The sequence below is a fragment of the Ammodytes marinus genome (genome assembly GCF_949987685.1).
Source record: "Ammodytes marinus genome assembly, chromosome: 16".
Lineage (NCBI taxonomy): Eukaryota > Metazoa > Chordata > Actinopteri > Uranoscopiformes > Ammodytidae > Ammodytes > Ammodytes marinus.
The window spans coordinates 10994235-11021266 of NC_137220.1; the positions used below are offsets into that span (position 1 = coordinate 10994235).

Sequence of the window (27032 nt, forward strand, 5' to 3'; positions counted from 1 at the left end):
AAAAAAGATTTTCGACATAATAAACAAATCATAACATATAGCCTATTAGGTCAATACATATCCACACATCTCAGGGGCTACAGAAAACAATTATTCAGCATGTGACAGTCACAGTGCACGTTCACTCTTTCTGTATCTTATAAGGGTAAAAGTGTCCATGTAGCCTACATGTTGAATTAAATAAGAAAAATATTGATGGTTGGGATTTGGGAGGGACCTCTTGTATGTAGGCCTAGCTATATGGGAGGGACTTGCTTTATGATTGTGATTTATTTTTTCCTTTTATAGCTTTTTGAATGTGAACACATTTAATGTTAGTTAAAATCTCTTGGGGCATAACATATCCAGTTTGTTATGTATAAAGTTGTCATTGATCACACCTGTCCGCCCTGTCAGCGTTGTCTGGAGCAGACTGCCGCTGTCATTGGTCAGACAGCCGCCGACAAAAAGTGGGACGTTCCCGGAAAAATCTCTAACCGGAAGGGAAGGCCAGAGCCCCAGTAGAAGAAGACAGCCGCCGCCGATGAAACCAGCGAGAGAAGAAAAAGTAATGTAAGTCTAACAACTTGAACTGATAGACGATGGGGTGTGACCAGTAAAACTGAACGCATGTTGGACCTGTCTGTCGACGAGCTGTTAACTGTATCTAGTCAATATTTGTCAAATTTGTGTTCCCCGATCAGACAAGTCCGGGTTCAGCCGAAATGTCCATCTGACTGGATCGCGATACACTGCGGCTACATTAAATGTCCAAAAAAGCTTTGGCGTCTACATTGCTGGCAAGAATATGACATAGCCTATGTTTCCGCCAGCAGTAGACACAATAAATCATATCAGTCCCCAAGACTTGTCTAATGTCAAACAGCTGACGACGACGTGGGGCCAAGAAAAATGAAAGTTGTCTGTTGATGTCTGTCGACACTTGGCTGTAGCTGCTAACCGAGCTAACGCTATCAGATATAAGTTTGTCTTTACCAAAGCTAGACACAAGGTAATTACTCGACGAAGGGCGATAGCAAACAGTGCTAATGCTAGGTTAATAATGATAGCAATAGTTGACGTTAGCCAGTCGACGAAAGTTAGTGCGTTGGCAAACTGCTTGGCACAACTATTAGCTAGACAATGTTATGCTACCTATGCTATCATAGTTTATTATATGTTACCCTCAGCCAATGAAGTAAAGTATATATATATATATATATTTTATTTTTTTGGGGTACGTTATGGTATATTATGGTACGGTTATTGATACATTCTTTACTTTCTGTCTACTATGTTTTAGCTAAGTCAGCGGTTCATTCAGCTAATGCTAGTCGCAACCAGACAGCAGAACAAATGAGCCGTAAGTTACTAACTTGACATTTTAGACTAAGTTCAATTAATAACATTGGTATCATGGACTAGTTTGTTCCAACTAATTTGCCTTTCTGACTTTGTGCCCCATGTCACATATTGAAATGCAACTGCCAAGCCTCTTGTTTGAATCAAATAGCTGCACTCAAAGAAGGTACTTAGTAGGCCATTTCTTCTATGTTATAATGTTAGATGCATTTTTGCCTTGGAGCTTTAACTGAACTACTCATCTGAGGTAGCGAATGGTAGCGTTTCTCACTCTATTTCCACTAAATGCCAAAATAGATTGTACTTTCAGCAGTGTCATAAAAGTGTCATTACTGCTGACAGCATTTGTGGTGTAATTCTGCCCAATTACATAAGGTTGTTATTTATCCACGTGTATGTCCTTACGTTTAACAGCAAGTATATTCACACAGGCATGCATCTTCATAGCTCCAGTTTATGGCTTAATAAGGGGAAGAGAGCACTGAACTTTGGGACGGAGGAGGGATTTAGTGTTACTTGCCTTAGCTCTTGTTATGTTTATGGTGTGTGGACCTTGTCCTTCTAAAGTGGTGACACATCTTGACCAATCAGATAGAAGGGCTGTTAAGTTGTCGCCCTTTCTGTATACGTCATAATATTTGTGCTTGGGTGTATTAAGGTAACCTCACACTTTTCTTACACAGGCTATGATGCGTTACTCTCTAAAGTGGTAGGTCAGTACTGTTGAACAACTTGGATAGTAGCATGTTTTGAATGGGTATTCTGACCTTAATATCAACTATGCCCTTCACCAATTTACGTTCTTTTCTTTGCATCTGAAGAAAGCAGGATTAACATTACAGGGACTAAGGGTGTTTTATGGACTTGATGAGGGAGGCAAAGAAAATATATTATTGTGATATTATTGTTGAAAATAGGTATTTGTGCACAGATTACATGCAGAAAAGAAGAATTTGTAAGAGAAGGCCTTCCTTTTTTTGTGCCATGCCATGTTTAGACATAGGAAAAACTGCGCAAGACTCAGTATATACTGCAAGAGCAATCTCAAGTGGTGGTGAGCAAGTTATGCAACATGGTACCGGAAGAACAACGGTTGTAGCTACATTTACATTTCAGTTGAAAAATGTTTAAAAAAAAATAAGATAATTTTGAATATGTATTACTGTGATGAGGGAGGTGCAGTTTTTGGTCAGCCCTACGGATAACTATATTTCACTTTGGGTAGTGAGCCTTTCAAACAGAAGTCACGAGAAAAGGATGTGCTTGTGATTTCCTAAAGGCCCGGGCTATAACTGCTAGTGATAGGTATCCTGTTTGCTTTCCTGAGTTATGTCACCAGTTTCCCTGGCTGTCAGTGTTTCCAAAGCCATTCTTTATTAGAAACCTGACTGTAGGAGGGCCTTTACCTCCTGGAGCAAGAGCTTTTCCACTTTCAATAGTGATCTTAAGGATTGTTCTGCTTTTTTGACTCTTTGTTGCGTCACAAATAACGGCGTTTTGCCAATAATGTGTATGTCTTTAATACATGGTTCCAACATGGAAATGTTCTAGTTCCGGGTGAGAGTCTAGCCTATTGGTAAACTAGACAAAAGGAGGATGGTAATGCATCCCCTCATATCAGACACCACCAGTTCTTCCATGGACCCCACCCTTTTGCATGAATTGAGCGGCACATGTCCCTGCCTGTTTGAATGTAACTGGTATGGTGACTGCAAAGGTTGTTGGACTACTACTAAAAGGGAAAGTGAGACAGAGTTCGGATTTCTGAAACAGTAATCGCATGCTTCTGCAATCAATAGCATTATTTTAAATTGCATGAACTGCAAATAAATTTAACGTATTTCATACAAGAATGAGGCCTCTAAACTAGCGCCATCTGAGGAAATTAAACTTCCATGTTTTGTCCCAACGTTGTCTTAATGTTTGTGCCACAAGCCTGACACTTTTCCCCCAAGGGAAACCACAAATTATATCAAAGAAGGCATTATACAATAATAAACTATTTATGACATGCTGCTCATTTCCTTTGAAAACTGGTTGTCACTCATCAGACCTGGCATGATTTTTCAATCTTCTATTGTCCAATATTGGTGATCCTGTGAGAATTGTAGCCTCGTTTTCCTGTTTTTAGCTGACAGGAGTGGCACCCGGTGGGGTCTTCTGTTGCTGTAGCCCACGGGTCTCCAACCTTTTTTCAACTGAGAGCTACTTTGAAAAAAATAAAGTGGCCAAGAGCTACTTGTATCAAATCACTTTTATATTTATTTACATAGCACACATCATATGAATTAAGCTTCAGTTTGTACACGTGTGAAATTGCAATACCCAATGCTTGTCATAAATAATTTCCCATCAAAGGTCCAAGAACACATTACTTTACACTTTTTGTGGGGTATTTTGCTCAAAGATGCCAATACGCACTACAGAAATAAACAACTGCTTATTTGAATAAAACAGACAACTGACCTTACAGTTGTAACTTTTTAAAGTTCCTTTTTGGATGGGGGGCTGTTGTGAGATTATTGTGGACAATTAGGCCTACTGTGATGCGATAGCCTATAATTCATTAATGGTTATTATTAGCCTACTTGCTTGATTTCTTTTTAAATACAGAGGTTATTGGTCGTTTTGGAGCCCAGCAGGCAGCAGTTGGTCAACCTATCAGGCGAGCTACCGGTAGCTCGTGATCGACGTGTTGGAAACCCCTGCTGTAGCCCATCTGCTTCAAGATTGGTCGTGTTTTTCGTTCAGAGATGGTATTCTGCATACCCTGGTTGTAACGAGTGGTTATTTGAGTTACTGTTGCCTTTCTATCATCTCGAACCAGTATGCCCATCCTCCACTGACCTCAACAAGGCATTTTAAGTCCACACAAATGCCACTCACTGGATATTTTTTTCTTTTTCGGACCATTCGCTGTAAACCCTAGATATGGTTTAGAGTGAAAATCCCAGTAGATAGGCAGTTTCTGAAATACTCATACCAGCCCTCCTGGCACCCTCAACATTGCCATGTTCAAAGTCACTTAAAACCCATTTCTTCCCCATTCTGTTGCTCGGTTTCAACCTCAATAGGTTGTCCCGTCCAGGTCTACATGCCTAAATGCATTGAGTTGCTGACATGTGATTGGCTGATTAGTTATATGTGTTAACAAGAAAATGAACCGCTGTACCTAATAAAGTGGCCGGTGAGTGTATATTCTCAGTTTGGAGCAGTATAATCATGTAACAACAACAACGCAACACAGAGAAGCAAGACATATTTTGATTGTGGGGAGGCCATTGTTCATAATAATATCATCTGTAAGTTTCTTCAGTTTTTGGGGGCAGGTCTTGAATCCATATAGGTATAATTGGATATTAATTATGATTTGATTGGAATTTCATTAAAAAAATTTAAAGTGTTCAATGCAATGCAATCCCTGTTAAGTGCCTGTCTGGAAATCATGCTGGCAGGAGGCCATGATGAATATTTCACTGGCGCGCCCTCTAGTTTGCTCCCTCTTCCTGCCTCTTCTCCCCCCTCTTTTCTGACCCATGTCTCACTGTCTCTCTGTCTGTCTCACTGTCTGTCTGTCTGTCTCTCTCTCTCTGACCCACTTCCTCAGAGCCCATTTGGGATGCCATCAAAGCATCCAACTCTGGCTGCTTGAGATGTGAGCAGGGCTGTGTCTCAGTGTAACAAAGAGCCTCTGATAGCAGGCTACTAAAGCTAGACAGCCACTTCTGCCATTATCAATCAGAACTGTGTGTGTGTGTGTGTGTGTGTGTGTGTGTGTGTGTGTGTGTGTGTGTGTGTGTGTGTGTGTGTGTGTGTGTGTGTGTGTGTGTGTGTGTGTGTGTGTGTGTGTGTGTGTGTGTGTGTGTGTGTGTGTGTGTGTGTGTGTGTGTGGAATTTGATATGATAATTGTATATTTCCTCCTTGCGAATAGCTGTATTTTACAAGTATCTGTCGGTAGCAAAAATGATAATTTCAGACCAGGACACATGATATGTTTTGGTTCCTAATGGCTTCTCTTTATGCTTTTTATAACCTTCCTTCCCTGTATTCCTCTTGTGAATTGCTGCAGCACAGTAAATTTGTGCTGGCCAAAATAGATGATGCATATAAAGTTACTGTGCAATATAACAAAACCTTTTCTGAGGTCTCGTTCTGGGTATAGGAATGTTACCAACCTGTCTTATCCAAACCTTCCAAACCAGCTTGACTTTTTTTTTAAATTGTCTATGTTCAATTAAGCAAGCATGCCCGACTTTTTATATTTAGTCTATAATTGAACTCTACTGCACAGGGAATCTGTTCAAGAAAAGCAATCAAACCAGATTTTTGGCTTTGCTTCTCAGGGTGTTTTGTAGGTCTGTTCACACAAACCCATGGCCCCCTCCTTCTCTTTGCTTCCCCTAGTGAGGAATGTGAACAGGTGAGAGCTCGGGTCTGCTCCTTCAGTCCAGCAGACAGACTGTTTGACCCAGTCAATACAGAATGCCTTTATTCTGTCTCCTACTGTGCTGCCACTGTGAAGGATTCCCTCTGCTCTTTCAGGCCGTGTGCGTGTGTGTGTGTGTGTGTGTGCGCGTGCGTGCGTGCGTGTGTATGTGTGCTATTCAAAGAGACCAGTGCGACCGGTAGTGCACTGTTGATGGAGGCTGTTATTGTTGGATACAGGTATACTTCTCTGCACCCTTCTTGGATTCAATATCAAAAGTAAACAAATTTGCTAGTATGCCTAAGTTGAAGACTTTCTTTAACCATAAACACAGCCAACTTATTTTAACATTTGAGTACAAGGAGAAAACATTAAAAGAACTGGTAGGTTGTCATTTCCCATGATGCTTAGTGATTTCTAAAATGAATCTAATGCTGCAAAGCAGAGCGGTAGACATAAAGCTGTACAACAGCAATGGGTTCATATAATGGAACATATGCCACATGGTCTGTACACTGTCGAATGAAACACGGCAGTTGTGAATATTTTATGGACAGAGCCGTGATCTCTGGTCACATGCTGGAGCTTAAATCCAGCTCAACCACGAGCTGAGAAAAAGCCTAGCACAACCAAACTCTGGGGTGACACCTTTAACTTCAGTTTTACACATTCTTTACATCTCCCTTGTCACTCAGGAACAGTTAAAACACCTCTTTCTACATCAGTACACACACTGTCTTGGTATGAAGTGACGAAGGCTGAGGTTATCCCAACGTTTCAATGTGCTCAGCAGTAAATATGTCTTTTGCAATCTTCCACTTCCTGCTTTGAGCTGAGTTGTGTTTCCTGTCCTTTGACCAAGCAGAAGCGGGCTGACCTTATGCATATCGCCCAACTGAAGAAGAGATAAGGCAAGGTTTCAGATACAGAGAGTAGACTGAAGGAAGGACACTCATCTGATGCCTTCGTATAATGCTGTTATCAAGAAAGGTTGTTTAGCCTGATATAGCTGCATGCATTTTATTCTTTCAAATGTATTTTTAAATTCAACCTCTGTGCTACAAGTTCCTCTAGTACCGATTGTACAGTTCCCTGTATTCCACAACGATGCCGAGCTAAAATATAGTTACAAATGTAACTTTTGACTTGCTGATTTTTTTTTTTTTTTTTTTTTTTTAATCTTTATTTAAAAGGGACAATGTACAGTTAGAACATAAATGTTGCCATTTGATTAAGGTCAGTGTGTGATATCTGGTTCATTGTCTGGTTTTGGGTTCGCTTGAGGAAAACCGCCTCAAAGACCATCTCACTATATAGAGATGGAGTGAAACTGCGGCCAGACATCTGTTAAGAGATGACTCGCAGGAACAAATGTGTTGAACTTGCTTGGTGAGGGTGTTTGAGCAAAGCCTTGTGTTCATTTAATGCTACAAATATATATCATTTCTTCAATTGTAGTTTTACATACCTCTGTACACTTAGTTGCACTATACATTCTCCACACAATTGTATTTGTGCATTATAACTGTGCTTTTGTATACTCTGTAAATATTTTATGTATTTGAATAAATAATATGTAATATATGTTTGCGTTTAAGCAGTTATGGTAAAATAATTCATAAGTAAGAATTTAATTATATGGTGTAAAGCAGGAGCGTTTCTAGGTTTTTGAAAGATCCGGGGCTTAGCCCAGGCCGCTCACGTTGATGCGCGCGCGGCAGTTTTTTTTATGCTTTTTTAACCCAAATAAACAATTGTTGCAGGTCCCAGGGGGTTGGGACTCTACAGCAGATCGTTATAATTCTCTGTTAACAAACATAAATGAGTCAGTACACTTCTGCAGCCGGTCTCATTCCCTGTTGACATGAGAATCATGTATTAACATAAATATTAACTGTTATTCTTTTAATTTCATATCATATCTTCATATTATTGTCATAAACTTTCATGTACAAAGCGGTCATGTAGACTACAGACGAAAAAAATAGATATAGTAGCAGGCTTAATGCCTCTGGTACCATCACACTAATACAGTCACTAACGTTAGCTAGCTAGAGCATTCTAGCCGCAGACAAAGTAGGCCTACAAGTACATTTACCATAAGTAAGGTTTTCAAAACGTTTACAGACATTTGAATTACTGACGTATAATAAAGACATTGTGAAATCTAGGGCTTGTGCTCACTACTCACCTGTTGTAAACACTGAGAGACTGGCTGGCTGCTGAAGTGTACTTACGCACTTGTTGCTCTAGTCTGTTCTGGTGCGGTAAATGAGGGGCGTTCAAGGACCGTCGGAAATTCGATTTTTATTTTTTTCAAAAAAATTAGATTCGGGGCTAATCAAATTAGATCCGGGGCTTTAGCCCCGAATAAAACAGCCTAGCGACGCCACTGGTGTAAAGTGCACTATGTACAAAAACACACACACACACACACTGTTAGGACAACCTCCTGTGGGAGCATGACAGAGGAGTGTGTGTTCTCCTCCTCCCGCAGTTGTTTATACTAAACATGGTTCAATAATAAACTCTTTATCTGACGGCCCAGCCCCAATGTGATGCTTTAGTCATTACTGTTATTGGTACCTGCCAACAGGAACAAGGAAATATATATAATAATTAAACACCCCACTTCAGGTTTTTCCAACAAATAACTTGGTTGTTTTTAATGCATGGCCTGTTTTACTTTTTGCATGACGTTTTTAAATACTGAATGTGTTGTTTTCCAGCTCCCACTGGTGAGGTCTTCTCTTCCTCTGGCTCTTCTACCAACCTGATCCCAACTCTCACCCATCACCTAACCAGCCCCCTGCACCGAGCCTTAACCTAAAGTCAAGCGCACTCGTTCCCTCTTCTCTCCGGGTTCCTCTCCTTCAACACACTGCGCCATGGCAGGGCGAGGCGGACCGGCACGGACCAACGGCACTGCAGCCAGCAACAAGATCTGCCAGTTCAAGCTGGTGCTGTTGGGGGAATCGGCGGTGGGGAAATCCAGCCTGGTGCTGCGCTTTGTCAAAGGCCAGTTCCACGAGTACCAGGAGAGCACCATCGGAGGTGAGGCTTCAGTCTTCAGTGTTTGATGATGTTTAAGGATTGTCTCTGCTCTCCGTCATGTTTTAATGGCACCAAATGTACTTCTTCTACTTCCTTTTTCAAGGTGGAGATGGAGATTCTCAAGAATGCTTGTTCTAAAAATCACCTTTTTTTTCAAATTTAGTGAATATCTCCTCACGATCCGCCACCTGTCCGTACTGCGTGTGCGCTGAAATACAATCTGGTGTTAATACACATCCTAGGCTCTGTAAACAAAAGGGGCCCACCGTAGCTAGCAACATGCCCGTTTACAGAGCCTAGACTGTGCATTAAAACTGGATCTTGTTTTTTTTCAGCGCGCACACATTAAGTACAGAAAGCGGATCGTGAGGAGATAGATCACTGATTTTAACGACAAGCGAACTTCTCCAGAATCACTGACTACCTATAACCATAGAATAATGACCTCATTGCACATTTACACTATAACAGTTTTTATCCCTTACTATCGTTGTCATTAAGATATCACATGGCTGTACTGAATGTCAAACTCATTCAAAACTTTGTTGACATGTTGATGGTAATACAACATGAGTGGGGAAAGCAAACATGTCTTTTCCAGTGCAAAGGAACTGCTTGCTTGTGGGTTTTTGTCAGTGGCCACCTGTACAGTAGAAAGAGTGGCAGGACCAGTTCTGACTCTCCCCTGAGTCTCAAAGCTCATTTCATATGGCAGACATGTATATTGATTTTGTAGAAAGTAATCAGATTGCTGAATATAATTTTAGGGCTGAAAGTGAACAGAAGCTGACCTTGGATTGTCCTCTGTAAACACCATCAGCTTTACAGCAGAGCAGTGAGGTTACTTTGAAACAGGAAGGAATTGAGACAACAATGGGCATTTCCTGGACCTCCTGCAGTTCAGTCAAGTTGATCAAAGAGTATTGTTAAATCTTAAAGCACGAAGATGATAATCCCTCCAACTATGCAAGGTGGCTATGGTTAAATGTGTTCCACAGTATTGTGACTGCCTCCTGGGGGCTACTGAAGTAAACTCTTAGCTGAGATGTTGAGTGCAAATCTGAGGCAGAGCTGGAAAAAAATTACATGTTTCCACTGGAGCTGTTGACTTCTGTGACGGGGCCTTTTTTGTTTTATTATTTATTTACCTTTACTCACATCTTTCCCACCTGAGTCATTGTGCTCAATACTGCTTTGTCAACATTCTGGTGGGTTTAACAGAGGTTTGGGGGTAAATAGACATATTTTAACATCAGTGTAGTGACCGCACCACAGGACAGTAAATTATAGTATGAGTTGATGCTTATCTTGATTCAACCATTTAATTCCTTAATTTGTCGTATCATCTAATGCAAAACTGATCTACCTAGTTTGTTTCGTAATATGTAGTTTACAACCCTTTTACAACGTTTAATGGTAAATGAGTAATTGGTCATTAACAGCCGGCAATCAACTGAGGAAATGACTTGCGTTAATAAAAGATAGGGCTTTTCATTATGGATTATCCTGGAGTTTTTTTTTTCTTTTTTTCATTTAATGTACAAAATGTCCAGACAATTTTGTGTGTACATTGATGTTAAACAAGGAAAAGCAGCAAATGATCACTATGGAAGAGTAGGAACTAGCAAAATGTTTAAGCTCCAGTTATTTTATCAGATTACTAAAACAATTATATCAACTGTCAAAATAGTTCTCAATCAATTTATCATTTCAGTTCACTAAGTAGACTTTATCTGGTACACTGGGAGTTTAACTACATTACTTACACTGTGAGTGTAGTGGAGACAGGCATTAAAAATATAGCGACAGAACTTCTTTCTGCGTCTATACTTTTTTCTTTTTATGTTGAAGCAACATTTCTTCTCTGCGTTTCTCATCTCTTATGACTAATGTGGCTTTAGGATGTAGGGACAGGATGCTCCGTGCTTACTCGCCAAAGAATCAGAACATGTCGAGTCAGCAACCTTTTTTTTTTATTCTACTGAGCGTGTGGTCAGCTGCACGCCTGGTCAAAGATTACACAGCTTTAAAATATGCGCTTTGAAAGTAAGGTCTCACTTTCCTCTTGTCATGTGACGGTGGGCTCAGTAAGCCAGTTGAACTCACTTGGGCCTACTCGTTCTTACTGTATCTGATTTTTTTTTTGGTGTTTCTTTGTACAGTATATTTCCAGTTATACTGTTGCTGGATTATCTTTTCTTTTTCTTTTTTTAAGATATTTTTTGGGCATTTTTATGCTTTATTGACAGTGTAGAGACAGAGTTGAAATGGGGCAGAGAAGGGAGTGACATGCAGAGAACGACCGCGGGCTGGAATCGAACCCGGGTCCGCTGCTGGCCGAGGCCCATGGGGGGGTGGGCCTACCAACTGAGTTAAGGGCGCCCCTTGCTGGATTATCTTTATTTGGATAGTGGTTGGTATAGCACCGTACCTCCCAATAATTTAAAGGTGCACTATGCAGTTTCAAGGGAGAGGGGATTTATTTACATTTGCAGAGCCAGCAGTTAGTTTTACAAAACATATTTACTATACATGTAATTCTTAGTATTGAATAATCCTATAAGTATGAATCAAAACTAAAATATTTTGAGTCACCTGGAATCAAATGTTTGACTAGATTAGAAGACTAGAATATGTTTGTGAACAAAACTCTGGGCCCTGTTGCTGTAAACAACAACAACAACAACAGTGAAACAGTAACTTCTCAGGAAACTTTCTAAGTTAAAACTGTGTTCCAGGGATCCAATTTTTCTTTGAGGAAAGTTAATTTATTCAGTTATGAGAATATACCTTAAAAAATGTTTACTATTCTGACACACCCAAAGTTACATAGTGCACCTTTTTAATTATATCTTTGTGACTTTGCTTCTTGTCCAACAATCATAATAATAACTGCATCTTGAAATGTAAATATTAAACTCCAGGCCTGTAGATACAACGTTTTGTCTCAAAACCTCATCAGTCTGAACATGTTATATTCTCTTTACAGCTGCATTCCTCACACAGACGGTATGTTTGGATGATACAACAGTCAAGTTTGAGATCTGGGACACTGCAGGACAGGAACGGTATCACAGCTTGGCACCTATGTACTACAGGGGAGCCCAGGCCGCCATCGTGGTCTACGATATCACCAACACAGTAAGTTACCTGGGCCGCAGACACAGTCAGAAGATCCTTGTTTGCTGACCCTTGTCTTCCAGCTTGGGTTGATGATTGCTTAATTCAAGAGACGGCTACAGACCTTTGCTCTTCAAACATCTAAAACACTCCTAGAGCGTGTTTAAAGTTTATAAAAGCACCGCGTCTTATGCATGTTTTTCTTTTCTTTTTTATAGGATACATTCACACGCGCAAAGAACTGGGTGAAGGAGCTCCAGCGACAAGCCAGCCCCAATATTGTTATTGCACTGGCAGGAAACAAAGCAGACCTGGCCAACAAGAGAGCTATAGATTTCCAGGTAAAGAGGAACTTTTTACAGTCTGACATTTGGCGTTTAGAATGAGGTTCTTGAAAAGATAAAAAATCAAATTTCAATCGGTCCATTTCTGTTTTTAGGAAGCACAAACATATGCAGACGACAACAGTCTGCTCTTCATGGAGACATCAGCCAAGACTGCTATGAATGTCAATGAGATTTTTATGGCTATAGGTAAGTGCTCACATTTAGCTGTCGTGTAGAGCTGCAACAATTAATAGTTTGTTAATCGATTGGTCCCATCAACAGAAAATACATCTGCAACTCTTTTGATAATCAATTGCTGTTTATATTGTCAAAAGAAGTTGATTTAACTGTTCACATCTCAGAAGTTTGGTTGCATTACAATAAGTTGAATATATTTTCAATTAAAACAAGACATTTGATGCTCAAAGAAATAGTTTTCGCTAGTTTTTGATGTTCTAAGGGAAACATTGACAGGATAGTTAATGCGAAAAAGTATGGAATTATTTGCAGAAATAAATTAGTGCAGAAATAAATGAATTGTACTCTTATCCTAAAACAGCCAAGAAGCTTCCGAAGAGCGAGCCTCAGGGTGGAGCGGGCGCTAGTGGACGAGCCAGAGGCGGCGTGGACCTGCAGGAAGCCGCTCCACAGGGCAGAAGTGGCCAGTGCTGTGGGGGCGGGAACTAACATGCACACACACACACACACACAAGAAGTCAGCTGATCCAACCAATCCACAGCTTTGATCAACCAGGCCAGATATTACCCAGCTGTCAAACAACGTCCCATTGGTCAAACCAAAACCATGGTGGCACCAACTACCCCTTTGAGCAACACTGCACCAATACACTGTTTGGCAAATGAGTCCGCTGGCCAGTAAACTGACGGTTCCAGCTGAGGAACCAACCTACAGACCAAGAAATCAAATACACAGGCCTCAACACACAATCATGTTTTAATCCAAGGATTTGCCAATCCATGACCTCTCTGTTGATGATGGACACTTGACGTCACCTTAGGGGGGGGGGAAAAAACTCCCATTCATGGAAGAAGAAGAAAAGAAAAAGATCAGTCATTATCAATGGCACTTAAAATAGGGCAGTCTCTTTCACCCTTTGTTTCTGAATTTGTGTAGAGGAAAAAATATTAACTGCAAGGAATATAAACAGGCTGATTGGCCCTGTCCTTCCTCTTCTACCCCCTGCTTCACCCCTGTGCACCTTTTCATTTCTAAAGTATTTCCATCATGTTCTTATCATGACACTGTTAAACTCCAGTGCAGGTGCATGCAGCAGTTTTTCACTTTTCTGTCTTGTTCCTGGTGAGCTTCCTAGAAACGATGAAGGGGGGGAAGGTTCGTAACAGGAGAATGTGGATGGACAGAGTGTTTCCTTCTTGATAGAGATTGTAGATTGAATTATTACATTGTTATGTTATTGTATCACTATTATTAAAACTTCGACATCTTTTGACACAGGCTGTTCAGTATGATTATTAAAGCCTCAACTTTGAGGTTTTACAATCATCAAATCTATGTTATCAAACCATAAAGGGTTAATTCTACTTTATTAACATTGTCACCCATAAGTCATTTTAGCATTAATGTAATGTTTTTGAAATGTACGATGGCGAATACATGGAGCAAGATTTTATTTCTCGACCAAAATCACAACTGTGTATTGACAACATTGCTGTATTTGTATCCGACTTTTCAAGTTTATAATCAATCAGTAGTTCTTGTCAAGACAATATCTTCCCAATCTCTACACAATGCTTTGTTAAACTTAATTATTTTGTGATGTTTTTTTTTGTCTCAATTTTTTCTTCTTCCTGAAGATCTATGGTATTAAATGCACTGGTTCTCTCTCATCATCTTTGTGAACTGAGATGTTATCGTCAACCTCCTTTTTCATTTTTTCTTTTCTCTTTGTTTTTACTCTTCATATCAGGGAGGGATTTCTTTCAACAGTGTTGTCGTCATGTTATGGCATCAACAACTAGCACAACAGTACCTGCACAGCAGCCACTGCTGCTAGGTGGGGGATAACAGGGAGGGTGGGGTCATGGGCAGAGAAAGATGAAAAATAATTGCAATTTTACCAATAAACAAGAGGAAGGTATCATTGCTGTATGGCTGTTAAATCATTTCAACTGACTCAATCAATGTTATAACTAGTGAAAACTGCCAGAAGAAAATTGGCTTTTGATCTTATATTCTAAAGATTTATTTTTTAAGGCGCTGGGAGGAACATTCAGTTTGTGCTTATTCTTGCACCCCTTTGGACAAAAGCTTAAGCATGCTGTTGTTTCTGAGTGAGCGTATCCATGACAAAGGCATTAAGAAAAACAATATAAAAATAGCATTCTTTGCAGTGCACTGATGGTCTCGTTTGCTGTTACATGTCATTTATGAACATCAGAGGAAAAAAGTTTCAGAAATATTTAAAGAGGACCTATGATACTTTTTGACTTTTATGACCTATTAACGTTGTTATAATGATTTATTGTCATGTTTAACCATACTAGCGTATCAAATAATTATGTACATGCATTTAGACGTATTCCCTGCTTACCGTCTGGGGTGGCTATGCAGAGCACTAAATACTAGGGCAGCCGGTCGAGAATTCACTTGTTCAAATTTCCGGGTATCGTGTCGTCACGTTCCCGGATGTTTCCATGTATGGTAATGCTGCTCAGGCAAGCTCCGGCCATGCCCCCACCTTCCTTCTCTCAGAAATCTCCCCGCGCGCTGCTGGAAATGTTATGGAAGGAAGGTAACCAATCACAATGAAGTGGGGTTTGCAGGAGGGGGGGAGGGGCAGAGAAGCTCAAAGCAGTGTGTGGAACAGACTGCTGTGCTCGCTAGGGTGAGAGGAAGAGTGTCCCGAAAATCTACATGGTTTTTTGTGATGTGATTCGTGTCAGGTTGCTCTATAGCAGTTTTTAACAAGAAATTAAGACCAGAAAAGTATTATAATAGGAGATCTTTAAATGTTCCTCGTAGCACCTTTACGTAAAAGGCCTATCTGAAATAAATCATTCTAAAAAACAGAGTGAAACAGAGAATGTCATTTATAAATGTATCGGATTTAAAATAATTCTGTCCACAAACTACATTACCCATAGACATCACCTCAGACAGGTGTGATGCTTTCAAGTGTACTTTCTAAGCTTGTTCCTCTGACTATCATAAGAATGTCATTAATCGAAATTAATATCGGTATAATTCGCACATAAAGATGTAGTCCCCAAAAGTAACCTCTTAAAAAAAGATCTCGATATTTGTATAATCTTTTGACAGTATGTATTTCGAGAGCTTCAAATTGATTTTTATTTTGAAAAGTTAAAACCGGAAATGACAGTATTATGTTTACATCGACGCTACTTTGACGAATTTAATGTGTTGCAGTTCGTGACCGTGGCCACTGGAAGGCACATGGACTGAGACATAGGGCCAATCCGAATAGTAAACACGTTTTAATCATAGTTTTAATAGAGCAAGAAGTGTAGTTACGCAATGCGACCACGGGAGGGCGGTGGACACCCGCGAATGCTATAACCATCTACACACAAGCATGAAGGCAGAAGAAATAACATATTATACAACGTCCGGTCCAGAAATTCAGAATAAAGACATTAAAGATAGCCAGAAGTGTAGATGTAGTAGTGACAACGGAAATAAGGATGTATAAAGGTAATTAAGCTGAAAGTAGGTGTAACAATCATACCTCTTGTCTTGGTGGTTGTCATGAAATAATTTCGGGGTGTCAAAGCAAGCGAGCTAGAGATCCTTCTGTTATGTTTCTGTTTTGAAAAGTTGATATTGGGTTAAAAAGTATTATGTGAGAGTTAAACTACTTGTTTTGGCTCTTCATATCCTTAATTGGTGTTGTGTTTAGTTTAAATGGCAAAATCAGAAAATACACTTTCTTCTTTTAAACAAAATCCAATTTGGTCGACAGCACTTGAATGCAGCGTATAAACTGAACGGGAGCAGAGGAAGAGTCAGAGCAGCGTGGACATGTCGGACCCGGCGGCACAGGCCTTGCAACCCCGGCTTCTCCAAACCCAGTCTACTGGGACAGCTGGGTCCAGTACCGCCGCGACGGGCTCTGGGACAGCGAATAGTGACCCGGCCAGACCGGGACTTAGCCAGCAACAGCGTGCAAGCCAGAAGAAAGCCCAAGTCCGAGCTTTCCCACGGGCGAAAAAGCTTGAGAAACTTGGCGTATTCTCCGCCTGCAAGGTAGCTAGCTCAGCTAGCCAAAAGTTACCACAACAAAGCACTCCTCGGTGGTATTAGCACTGGTGTATATGGAGCTGCACACTGCATTACAGCCAAGGCACCGTAAACAAAACCATAAACAAATAGTGCATTGACATAACGTAATTGTTAACTTTTCTAGCTAGCTAGTAAGCTAGCAAGACATTCTCCCGGACACGTAGTATTCACAGTGAATCTCTGACGATGCTTGTTTCATCAGCTAGCTCGATTGAACTGTGTAGTCATTCTCAGACGTACAGAAACAGTAGCTGACTATCTGTAAAAGTGGCTTTATTGGGTGTTAAGTATATTATATTTTGCTCATTCTCAGGCTAGTGACACATGCAAGTGCAATGGATGGAAAAACCCTAATCCTCCATCGGCCCAGCGGATGGACCTGCAGCCGCAAGCAGCCAGCCTGAGCGAGCCGTGCCGCAGCTGTGGACATGCTCTGGGTACTAAACAACCCACACATATACTATTTACTCTAGCTATTCTCCCAAAAAGCAAATAAAGCTAGATTTCACGTACTTAGTGTTTCCCAATGCTATTTGACAGTATGTTTATGCCCTAGTGATTTATTTGCTGGCGTGTTTGCAGCTGATCATGTGTCCCACTTGGAGAACGTCTCAGAGGATGAGATTAACAGGCTGCTGGGAATGGTGGTGGATGTGGAGAACCTCTTTATGTCGGTCCATAAAGAAGAGGACACAGACACCAAACAGGTCTACTTCTACCTTTTCAAGGTAAGGGAAAGGCTATCTCACATGACATCAATGTAACAGTTAAAACAGACCTACCAGTAACGAGTCCACATGTATATTTGTTAGGCCAATTTTAATTGTCATCATTCAACAATGTTCTTCTTTTCTACCCCGTTTCCTTCAGCTGCTGAGGAAATGCATCCTGCAGATGAGCCAGCCAGTTGTAGAGGGATCCCTGGGAAGTCCACCCTTTGAAAAGCCCAACATCGAGCAGGTGAAAATTTAAACAGAAAGCATCCACAGGTTATGTACTCTTGTTTGGCAGTAGCTTAAGAGGCAAGAGCATTGTACTGCCCATCGGAGTGTGTTTCTTTGTCTTTCCACCCTTTCTATGCATTGTATGGTTTTGTATTGTGACAATAGACGATTTCCTGAGTGCAAAATCTGTGTGTAAAAATGTAAGACAGAAGAACTTGCCAGATACTGCATATTCACATTACACATTCTAATTATTACTCTTGTTTCCTTTTTCTCCAAAGGGAGTCTTGAATTTTGTTCAGTATAAATTCAGCCACCTTGCACCAAAGGAAAGGCAGACCATGTTTGAGCTGTCAAAGATGTTCCTCTTGTGCCTAAATTACTGGAAGCTGGAGACACCCACGCAGTATCGCCAGCGCACCCAGAAAGATGACGGGACGGCATACAAAGTAGACTACACCAGGTTTGTGGACGATGAGTTGTTATTAAAGGTGCAGTGTGTAAAGGGAACAGACTTGGTAGACATGGAATGGAATATAATATTTATGAATAGGTCTTAATTAGTGTATAAATTGTTTGAAATAAGTTTTTCTATTACGCTAAAATTAGCCTTTTATATCTTCATGGGAACGAGGCACAGCCGTGTTGCAACAGTAACACAGAACAAACAAACTTAATGGCCATTTTATATATAGTGGGTTTCCCCTGAATATGCACCTGTTGGAAGACAAAAAAGTACTATATCAATAGAATACACAATAACTATATACTGAAAATCTTCACCTCATCACTTGATATTGTGGAAAGACTTGAGGCAGTAGTGGGATATGCCATCTTTAGTAACTAGCTTCTTGTCCTTGAAGGCCACCGTAGCTTCTGTAAATTCTCCAAAGGGGAGGGGTTGAAACGGAGCATTGCAATCTTTAAATACACCTTTATGACACACTGTACCTTTTTTAAAGGAATCATGTTGCTGCTTTTACTTATTAGATTTCTGTGTTGGATGCTGATATCAGTTTGTTCAATAGCAGTGTTTTTCTTCACGAATCCCAGGTGGCTGTGCTATTGCCATGTCCCCCAGAGTAACGACAGCCTCCCGCGCTATGAAACCACTCAGGTGTTCGGCCGCAGTTTGCTCAAGTCCATCTTCACTGTGACCCGACGCCAGCTCCTGGAGAAGTTCAGAGTGGAGAAGGACAAACTGCTGCCGGAGAAACGCACACTCATTCTCACACACTTTCCCAAGTAAGGGCAGACAATCTTGATATAGTGTGTGTGTGAGAGAGAGAGAGAGAGAGAGAGAGAGAGAGAGAGAGAGAGAGAGAGCTTGAATGACAGCTGAAACACATGAACTGGTGTTGGAACCTCTTTCAAATTAGGAATAACATCTAAACATCATGGCCTCCACTGGTCTTGTCACCTGCATATGACTTAAAATGCCATATATATCCGATATTTAGTTTATTCATTACTGTAGAGCTTTACCTAAAGCAAAGGTATGCTAGCATTGTTTGCCTTTGACATAACATGTCACACTGAATGTCATCAGGTTCTTGTCAATGCTGGAGGAGGAAATCTATGGTGATAATTCCCCCATCTGGGAGGCTGACTTCACCATGCCGGCCTCCGACGGCACGCAGCTGGGACATCAGACAGGTGAGGCGTGTTAGCCATTATCTTATATTAAATCACAATATCGTGCCAATTTCGCTTTTAGACCGTATTCCCAATAACTGCGATAAACATTCAGTTCTGTTTGACAATCATCAATCGGATCACTTGACTAAAACACACTGCTGTTCCCAAGCTGGTAAAGCAAACAAAGGCTGCATTGTTTGGGGCCAAGTTAATCATGCCATAACAAAATTATTATTTTTTGGGGGGTTAAAAGAGACTTTATTGATCCCCTGAGGAGCAACTTGCATGTTATAACAACTAAAGAGTAAACACATTAAATGATATGCATCAGCTTTATAGACATTGCAATAATGTATTATAATGAACAAATAATATCCATGATTTGCGCATTGTAAACATATATACGGTCAGAAATAAGTCTGGTAGAGTGCAACTTCAATAGCCTTATCTATGTGGTATAACTATAAGAGTCGTACAGAGGTATCGTTTTTTTTAAACCTTGTTATTAAATCAAGATAGGTATATGTGTGTTATGTAATGCACAAAATATAGATATACTTAGTAGGGGTGTGCAAGTGTACACGATTAACCGTTTAGTAAATCATAACCGTTTAGGAAAAATCAATAAACGAAAACCGTTTAAAAAAAAAAATCTTCAAATTTTAAATGTTCTTTTTTTCAAAGTTTTTAAATATGTTCTGGAGACACGCATTTATTGATTTTACATCACTAATAAACTACTTGGGGAGGATAAAAGCTAGTCTGCCCAATCTGTCTGTCCCTCGGCGTGTGTGTGTGTGAGTGTGTGTATAATCGCAAACACACGCACGGGGAGGCGCCGTTCTCGGGCTCGACTCACCGCCACGGAAGAGTGATGAAAGATAACCTAAAGATTAAAGTTACCCGGTTGACGTGAACTACGCGCGTAAGTAGCCCGAACTTTATAACACCTGTTCAACCTGCATAAACGTGGACATGTAGAAAGCGATAGGCTATATTAATCAGGAAATTAATGAAGCGCGATAATGACGGCGCACATGACAGGCGAACGCGTATGTGTGTGTGCGCTCGCCTACGGCGGGCGCACCAGGACAATGACGTCACGGTTAACCGTGTACACGAAAAAAATCCCGTCGTGTACACGGTTAGACATTTTTGTAAACGTTCACACCGCTAATACTTAGTTATTGTAAATACACTGTGTTCTAAGAATATATGAATATTTAGAGCCTGCTTGTGCTGCCACAGTTTTTCTTGTTGATTTTATATTTAATTGTGAGCTCCTTGATGTCCCACCATTGCAGTGATCAGTCCTGCTACAGTGAGCGGCTCCCCTGCACTTCCCAAGGGTCTGAGCAGCATCTCTGCTCTTGGCAGCATGGACAGTGGAGGTTCAGAGCCCATCACAGGTCTGTAAACACTGTGGATAACCAAACCTTCCAATGGCTGCTTTCATATGCGTTGGCTGTCTCCTGTGTAACGCTACTGTCTGTTCAGGAGAGAAACGTAAACTCCCGGAGGCCCTGACCCTGGAGGACGCCAAGCGGATCCGTGTGATGGGAGACATTCCTATGGAGCTGGTCAATGAAGTCATGATGACCATCACTGACCCAGCCGCTATGCTCGGACCAGAGGTGAGTCCTTCAAAGGTCGCCTATTGTGCAAAATGCACTTTATCAAAAGATTTTCAACATTAATATGGGTCTAGACTAGAGACTACCAAAGTATAAGAAATTCAAAAAGCAACTATTTTTCTCCACCCCCTGAAAACCTTTGTTCAAACACCCAATTCAGATTTTCTCCAACATGACGTCATAAGGGAATTAGCGACCTTACTATGCACAAACTCCATCAGTGATAAGCACACACCCAGAAACCCTGAATATAACTGGGAGTTAGATTTAAACCGGCAGTTAGATTCAGGGCCAATAAGACCAGACTGGGCTCTTACGAAGGTGGGGCTTTAATAGGCCGACTCTAAAATGGAGCCTTTCAGATAGAGGCTGAAAAGGTGAGAATAACCAATGGCACTGTGAGAAATATGTTTTTTGACGCTACACCATAAACAGTTTCTAGTGTAAACATAAATTACAATTATGAACCTGAAAGTGAGCAGAATATGTGAACTTTGATCTGTTGGGGGGGAAAAGAGACTTTTAGGTTTTATTTAGTTCAAATATTAGACAGTGGTTCTCAAAGATTATATGTTTGTATTGCTAGACTAACCTGCTGACGCCAAATGCTGCCCGCGATGAGACTGCCAGGCTGGAGGAGAGGCGGGGAATCATCGAGTTCCACGTCATCGGAAACTCTCTTTCCCAGAAGTCCAACAAGAAGATCCTGATGTGGCTTGTCGGCCTGCAGAATGTCTTCTCTCATCAGTTACCTCGCATGCCCAAAGAGTACATCACACGGCTGGTGTTTGACCCGTGAGTAAACCATCTCATTTCACACGTCATTGGATGCCCGCTGCACTGTTCTGATGTCTCCAAACGTTCACAGGAAGCACAAGACCCTCGCCCTTATCAAAGATGGCCGCGTCATCGGTGGCATCTGTTTTAGGATGTTTCCCACACAGGGCTTCACAGAGATCGTCTTTTGTGCCGTCACATCCAACGAACAAGTTAAGGTAAATAATAACTGTTTATTAATAATAATGATGGATGATACTTATAAAGCGCTTTCTAGAAACTCAAAGTCGCTGTACAAAACAAAAGACGAGCAACAAAATGTATTGTCTTTAGTGGTCCCCTGGTGAACTAGTTCTTAATTAAAACCAAAATCCAAATGAAAAATGATCAGCTTCATACTGTGAAACTTGTGATCTGCAATGAGACCATCTGACTGACACATTTATAACACAAAATCCTTTATAAGCTGTTTTTAAACGTTTTACTACATAAATTATTACCAGCGCTAATACTACACAATCCTTATTCCAGATCAGCCTGTTAAGCATCCACCATGATGTTGCTCCAACTTTCCTTTTTATCTTGTAAATATTTGCATATTGAATAATTGTTTACATTGTCTTGTTTGCTATGTAAGGGCTATGGCACCCACCTGATGAACCACCTGAAGGAGTATCACATCAAACACAACATCCTATATTTCCTCACGTACGCTGACGAGTACGCCATCGGCTACTTCAAGAAGCAGGTACTGCAAGCGTGACCTGTACATTACCTCTACCCCGGTCCTCTCTCTCCATCTTGTCTGACACTAATTTGTTCTTTTCCCCGCAGGGCTTTTCCAAAGACATCAAAGTGCCCAAGAGTCGATACCTGGGATACATCAAAGACTACGAGGGAGCGACCCTCATGGAGTGTGAGCTGAACCCCAGAATCCCCTACACCGAGCTCTCGCATATTATTAAAAGACAGAAGGAGGTATGTGGTTAGGCTGTGACTTCTCTTCAAAAGAAAAGCATGTTTTCTGCTGTGAATGTTAGTGTTATTGATATCACATACGTGTTGAATAACAGATTATTAAGAAGCTGATTGAGAGGAAACAGAGCCAGATCAGGAAGGTTTACCCAGGTCTCACATGCTTCAAAGAGGGTGTACGGCAGATCCCGGTGGAGAGCATTCCAGGCATACGTGAGGGTTTCATTTGTGTACAAAAAATATATATATATCTTCAAAAATGATGTATCGTCATGTTACTTACAAGTCATTTTCTTTCAGGAGAGACCGGCTGGAAACCCAGTAACAAGGACAAAGGGTAAACATGTTGTAGTGCTGTGCTGATGCTGTATTGATGAGGTGTTTGGGAGAAGCACTCTGTTTGCTGTTAAGGTCTGCTTAGATTCCGCCACTGGGGAGCGCTAAAACATCAGGAATGTACAAATTCAACACACAGTATGGGGGCTTTAATTTTTATTTTTTTGTGGCAGCAATCTCTGCTACAGTGCTGTAAACCAATTGAACAAACTGTGGATTTTAGAAATGGAGATGTTCAATCTCACTCTTTAATCTTAAGTGGAAGGAGTGAGCCAGTTTAAATCCCCTGAAAAGAACTGAAAAATGTCTTATTACTTTACACACTGATGGTTGGTAGTTCAGGCTGGGAGTTTCCAGTCACTTCATCAGCCAGTTACATGCTCAAGTAAATGATTAGGGAAATTGAAACTTAACCTTTATTTCACTGAGACAGGGCTTTCGTCATAGCCTGGTGAGACAAGTCTGATCTCGGAAACTTTGGAACTATTGGAATGCAGCATGATCTGCGGGAGACAAACAAATGTGAAGCTTGTGAGATCAGGCTGGTCTCGCAAGTCAAGTTCCTTTTGATTAAATGTTTTCCATTCATTAATGGTGCAGTACTCCACATTGTAGTATGAATATATCCCATTTAAAAACTTTAGTACTCATTTTATTAAATTATTATCGCACGTTTTGCAGGAAAGAGGTCAAGGATCCTGACATGTTATACAACATGTTGAAGAACCTCCTGGCCCAAGTAAAGGTAGGTTGACACAAAAACACACACACACATACACACAAATACAAATAGAGACTAACCAGGACTGTATCTCCACAGACACATCCTGATGCCTGGCCCTTCATGGAACCAGTAAAAAAATCGGAGGCTCCAGATTACTACGAAATCATCCGCTTTCCCATCGGTGAGAAACATAATTTATTTTATTTAATGTGACACAAAGTATTAATTAAATTATATTTCATTCACATCAACCCTCTCCTTTGTCCCCACAGACCTGAAAACCATGACGGAGCGACTGAAGAATAGATACTATGTGACCAAGAAGCTGTTCATTGCCGACCTGCAGCGAATCATCACCAACTGTCGCGAGTATAACCCTCCAGACAGTGAGTACTGCAAGTGTGCCAACACCTTGGAGAAGTTCTTCTACTTCAAATTAAAAGATGGAGGCCTGATCGAGAAATGAACTCGCCACAGAATATTTACAGAGTTCTCAACGGACTAGGAGCGACTTTCACAGCTGCCACACAGCTCGAAGGAGCAGATCACCATGAAAACACTGCTTGTTATTGTCATATCTGAGTTAATAAAAGGGTATGTGCACGACGGACACATTTTACAAGGCAATTGATGGGAGTTCAACAAAAAAAAGGGTTGTTTGGAAATATCAGAGCATGACAAAGTGTCAAAATCGTTAAGTTCTTTCCTGTCATTTCCTCTTCTTCAGTACTCAGTGGGTTAAAGATCTGCGTATACGCGTTTCATTAAGTGTACCAAAGTTGTAGGTCCGAGTTATAACAATGCCACACTTCCGTAATGTCTAGTATGATTCACCTGTTCTTTTGTTTTTTGCATTTGTTCATTCCGGTTTGTGTAAAACTCATGTCATCACTGGAGCAGATGTACATGTTCCAACTTCTTTTCACAGAAAACTGGACCTCGGGACCTAAAGCCACGTTGCCTTCCGTTACTGACAGACACTTGAACATCCCAGCCATTTTCATGGATTTTAAGATAGACGTTCTTTGAGGGGTGTCCATAAAACGCTTGAAAGTTGGCCAGTACTATCGCTCTTGAGTAGACGTGAAACAATTGATTGGTTGACGATGAATATAATACAAATGTTGGTCTGTTAAAAAGTGCAAATACCAAACATTTGTAGGTTTTGGGTCTTTTAAAAGTGAGGATCTGCTGCTTTTTTCTTTTCATGCCAGTGCATTTTTTATATATTTGAATATATATTTTGACTAGGTTCAGAAAAAATGCATTGATCGTTTGGTCTTTAGGAACATTATTTTCAACAAATGAGAAAAAATACCCTTAATTAAAACAATCGTTTGTTGAAGCTCTACTCTTGAGTAGTTTGAGACACTGCTAGTGTTTGCTAGCTGAGACTCCTTGGCACTTCTTTGCTAAACTAATTAACTCCCCCAATCGTTTCCTTGACAACATTACATACGTATTTGTACAGTAAACATGAAGCATACTGTTTACACCATTTTCCACTGGCAAGGTTTTATTCCAAACCATTTAGGATGAGGTCACACATTAGGATAGATTTTACCATACTCATACTGTAGTTGTTGGCATTGATTTTTCCGGTTGCTTGACTCTGTAGTTGTCACTTCCACAAGTAGTGGTCACAGATTTACTGATGTTTATGTTGTCGAGACCTAAACATGTCATGGGTTAAGCTAACCAGCAGTCCTCAAAGGGATTTTGAAAAGAAGATAAGATTATTTATCAAGATGTACACACAACTGTAGTGGGTGTTTAATGCATGGTGGACAGTTTACAAGTTGAATTCATAAAAAAAACATCCCAACTTCTCAGCCACTGTTGTTGCAGTTTGTTACAATGTTACAGACATTGTAATGAAAACAGTTCTTTGTTCAGCGGGCAGTGTCAAACAGAGTGCTTCCTAAGATGCATTAAGTTAACTGTCCAATGCTGGTTGAGCCTGCTTTTGAATGTTCCATTGACTTGTGTATGTGTGTTTGTGTGAGTGTGTGTTTATTTTGTACTTGAATCATGACTAGCTTTGAATTACTGAAGTGATATGTCAGTGTTGCATTATTCAGGGTTGTCACTTGCGTATTACTCCCTCAATCTACCTATGCTGCATTTCAGATTTTCTTAAAGGTCAGTCTGAGTGAACTTTCCCTGTTTGAGGATAGCTACTGTTTTAGTTATGGTATAAATGCCATTTACTGTAACTTCAATACTGTTCATGACAATAAAACTTTTTTTTTTATAAAAGAAAATGTTTTAAATGTGTAGGTGCTTTCCAAGCTCTGATGAAACATCAGTTAAATAAGGAACATGACTTGCAGGATGTCATGTCACATGATCTTCAAAACCAGATAAGGAGTATTCAACAGGACAAACATGTAAGAAAAATGGGACCTAGTTTGCTTGCACTTAATCTGATTTGTTTTTGTATCAATAGACTTCACAATCTGCACAGCATACAGCATCCTTTGACCCAAAACGGAAACAATTTAAGAAGGATCCCTGAACCAGTTTTGAAAAAAAGCATCTATGGCCAAATAGGTGCATTGTATGGTGCATTTGAGTAAAATGCTATTTTTAGTAACCAGCACGTCTGTATCTGTTTATGAATGTGCAGTTTCATTTTCCTGATGTAACAATAAGCAAACAGACAGGGCCCAGTTAAGGTGGACTAGACTATTTTAAAACCATTGAAGCGTTTTTATTGTTTGCAGTAGCAACACATTTTTCAATAAAATAATCAAAAGCCTAAACTATAAGCCACATATACAGTTAGATACAAGATAACCCCAAGGCTAGATTATGCCGTTTGTGTTTGTCTGACTTATTGTCAGTGATTAGGCTTCATTATACTGTTGTTCCCCAACCTCCCTCAGTTGGCCCCTCCAGCAGGCAAGGTGCACAGAGGTTTTGTTTCGTTTCTCTGTCACAGCAGGTGATCATAACCGGATTTAAAACCACATAGTGATTGCTCATAATTTTAACAGGTAATGAAAGGTCCTATGTTTAAAATTATGTTTTGCATTTCAAAACAGTTTTAACGTCCATATTGATAATGTTAACCAATCTTCCCATTGTGTCTTGATTAGGAATCAAATACGCCTACATGCAAAGAAAGTTATTAACTTATTTCAAATCCAAAGGAGTACAATGGCCAATGAGTTGGTTTATTATTATTATAATAATAATAATAATAATAATAATAATAATAATTATTATTATTATTATTCATTATCATTTTAACTTTGACTTTATAAAAAGGATATGCGGTGTGTAAAATAATTAAGTGGTTTTCGGGTCAATGATGAGCTTCTACTCGTCCTTGGTTCTGAATCTGAAAACCTCACCTGCTGACTCCAGGCTTCCCATATTATGACGTTTTGTTGATGTAGTAGCGTGAAATACGACCAGGAATCAAAAAGGAGTGTTTTATTCTGAAAAT

At 40.3% G+C, this 27032-nt stretch overlaps 2 protein-coding genes across 3 annotated transcripts; both read left to right on the forward strand.

Moving 5' to 3' along the window:
- Nucleotides 1-429: 429 nt before the first annotated feature.
- Nucleotides 430-14137, forward strand: rab5c (RAB5C, member RAS oncogene family). Of its 2 annotated transcripts, none has more exons than XM_080043708.1 (6): nt 430-552; nt 8498-8822; nt 11812-11963; nt 12161-12283; nt 12382-12475; nt 12828-14137. In XM_080043708.1, the coding sequence occupies exons 2-6, from the start codon at nt 8657-8659 to the stop codon at nt 12953-12955; spliced, it is 663 nt and encodes a 220-aa protein (XP_079899834.1). In that variant the 5' UTR covers nt 430-552; nt 8498-8656; the 3' UTR covers nt 12956-14137. The 2 variants fall into 2 exon arrangements, with proteins under 2 accessions (XP_079899834.1, XP_079899835.1); XM_080043709.1 differs by having other exon boundaries at nt 485-547.
- Nucleotides 14138-16272: 2135 nt separating this feature from the next.
- kat2a (K(lysine) acetyltransferase 2A) lies at nt 16273-25835 on the forward strand. The gene is made up of 18 exons (XM_080043700.1): nt 16273-16514; nt 16864-16987; nt 17133-17278; nt 17421-17510; nt 17776-17957; nt 18548-18739; nt 19044-19150; nt 20437-20541; nt 20630-20766; nt 21353-21561; nt 21635-21761; nt 22181-22291; nt 22378-22521; nt 22617-22731; nt 22819-22855; nt 23536-23599; nt 23675-23759; nt 23851-25835. The coding sequence occupies exons 1-18, from the start codon at nt 16290-16292 to the stop codon at nt 24042-24044; spliced, it is 2394 nt and encodes a 797-aa protein (XP_079899826.1). The 5' UTR covers nt 16273-16289; the 3' UTR covers nt 24045-25835.
- Nucleotides 25836-27032: the final 1197 nt, after the last annotated feature.

What these genes read in the sequence shown, in the direction of transcription:
- rab5c (XM_080043708.1), top strand. Translation starts at nt 8,657, where the DNA reads ATGGCAGGGCGAGGCGGACCGGCACGGACCAACGGCACTGCAGCCAGC. An exon ending in TCTACGATATCACCAACACA is followed by an intron (nt 11,964 to 12,160) that starts GTAAGTTACCTG and finishes TCTTTTTTATAG; the next exon opens with GATACATTCACACGCGCAAA. An exon ending in AGAGAGCTATAGATTTCCAG is followed by an intron (nt 12,284 to 12,381) that starts GTAAAGAGGAAC and finishes TTCTGTTTTTAG; the next exon opens with GAAGCACAAACATATGCAGA.
- kat2a (XM_080043700.1), top strand. Translation starts at nt 16,290, where the DNA reads ATGTCGGACCCGGCGGCACAGGCCTTGCAACCCCGGCTTCTCCAAACC. An exon ending in GCGTATTCTCCGCCTGCAAG is followed by an intron (nt 16,515 to 16,863) that starts GTAGCTAGCTCA and finishes GCTCATTCTCAG; the next exon opens with GCTAGTGACACATGCAAGTG. An exon ending in TCTACTTCTACCTTTTCAAG is followed by an intron (nt 17,279 to 17,420) that starts GTAAGGGAAAGG and finishes CGTTTCCTTCAG; the next exon opens with CTGCTGAGGAAATGCATCCT.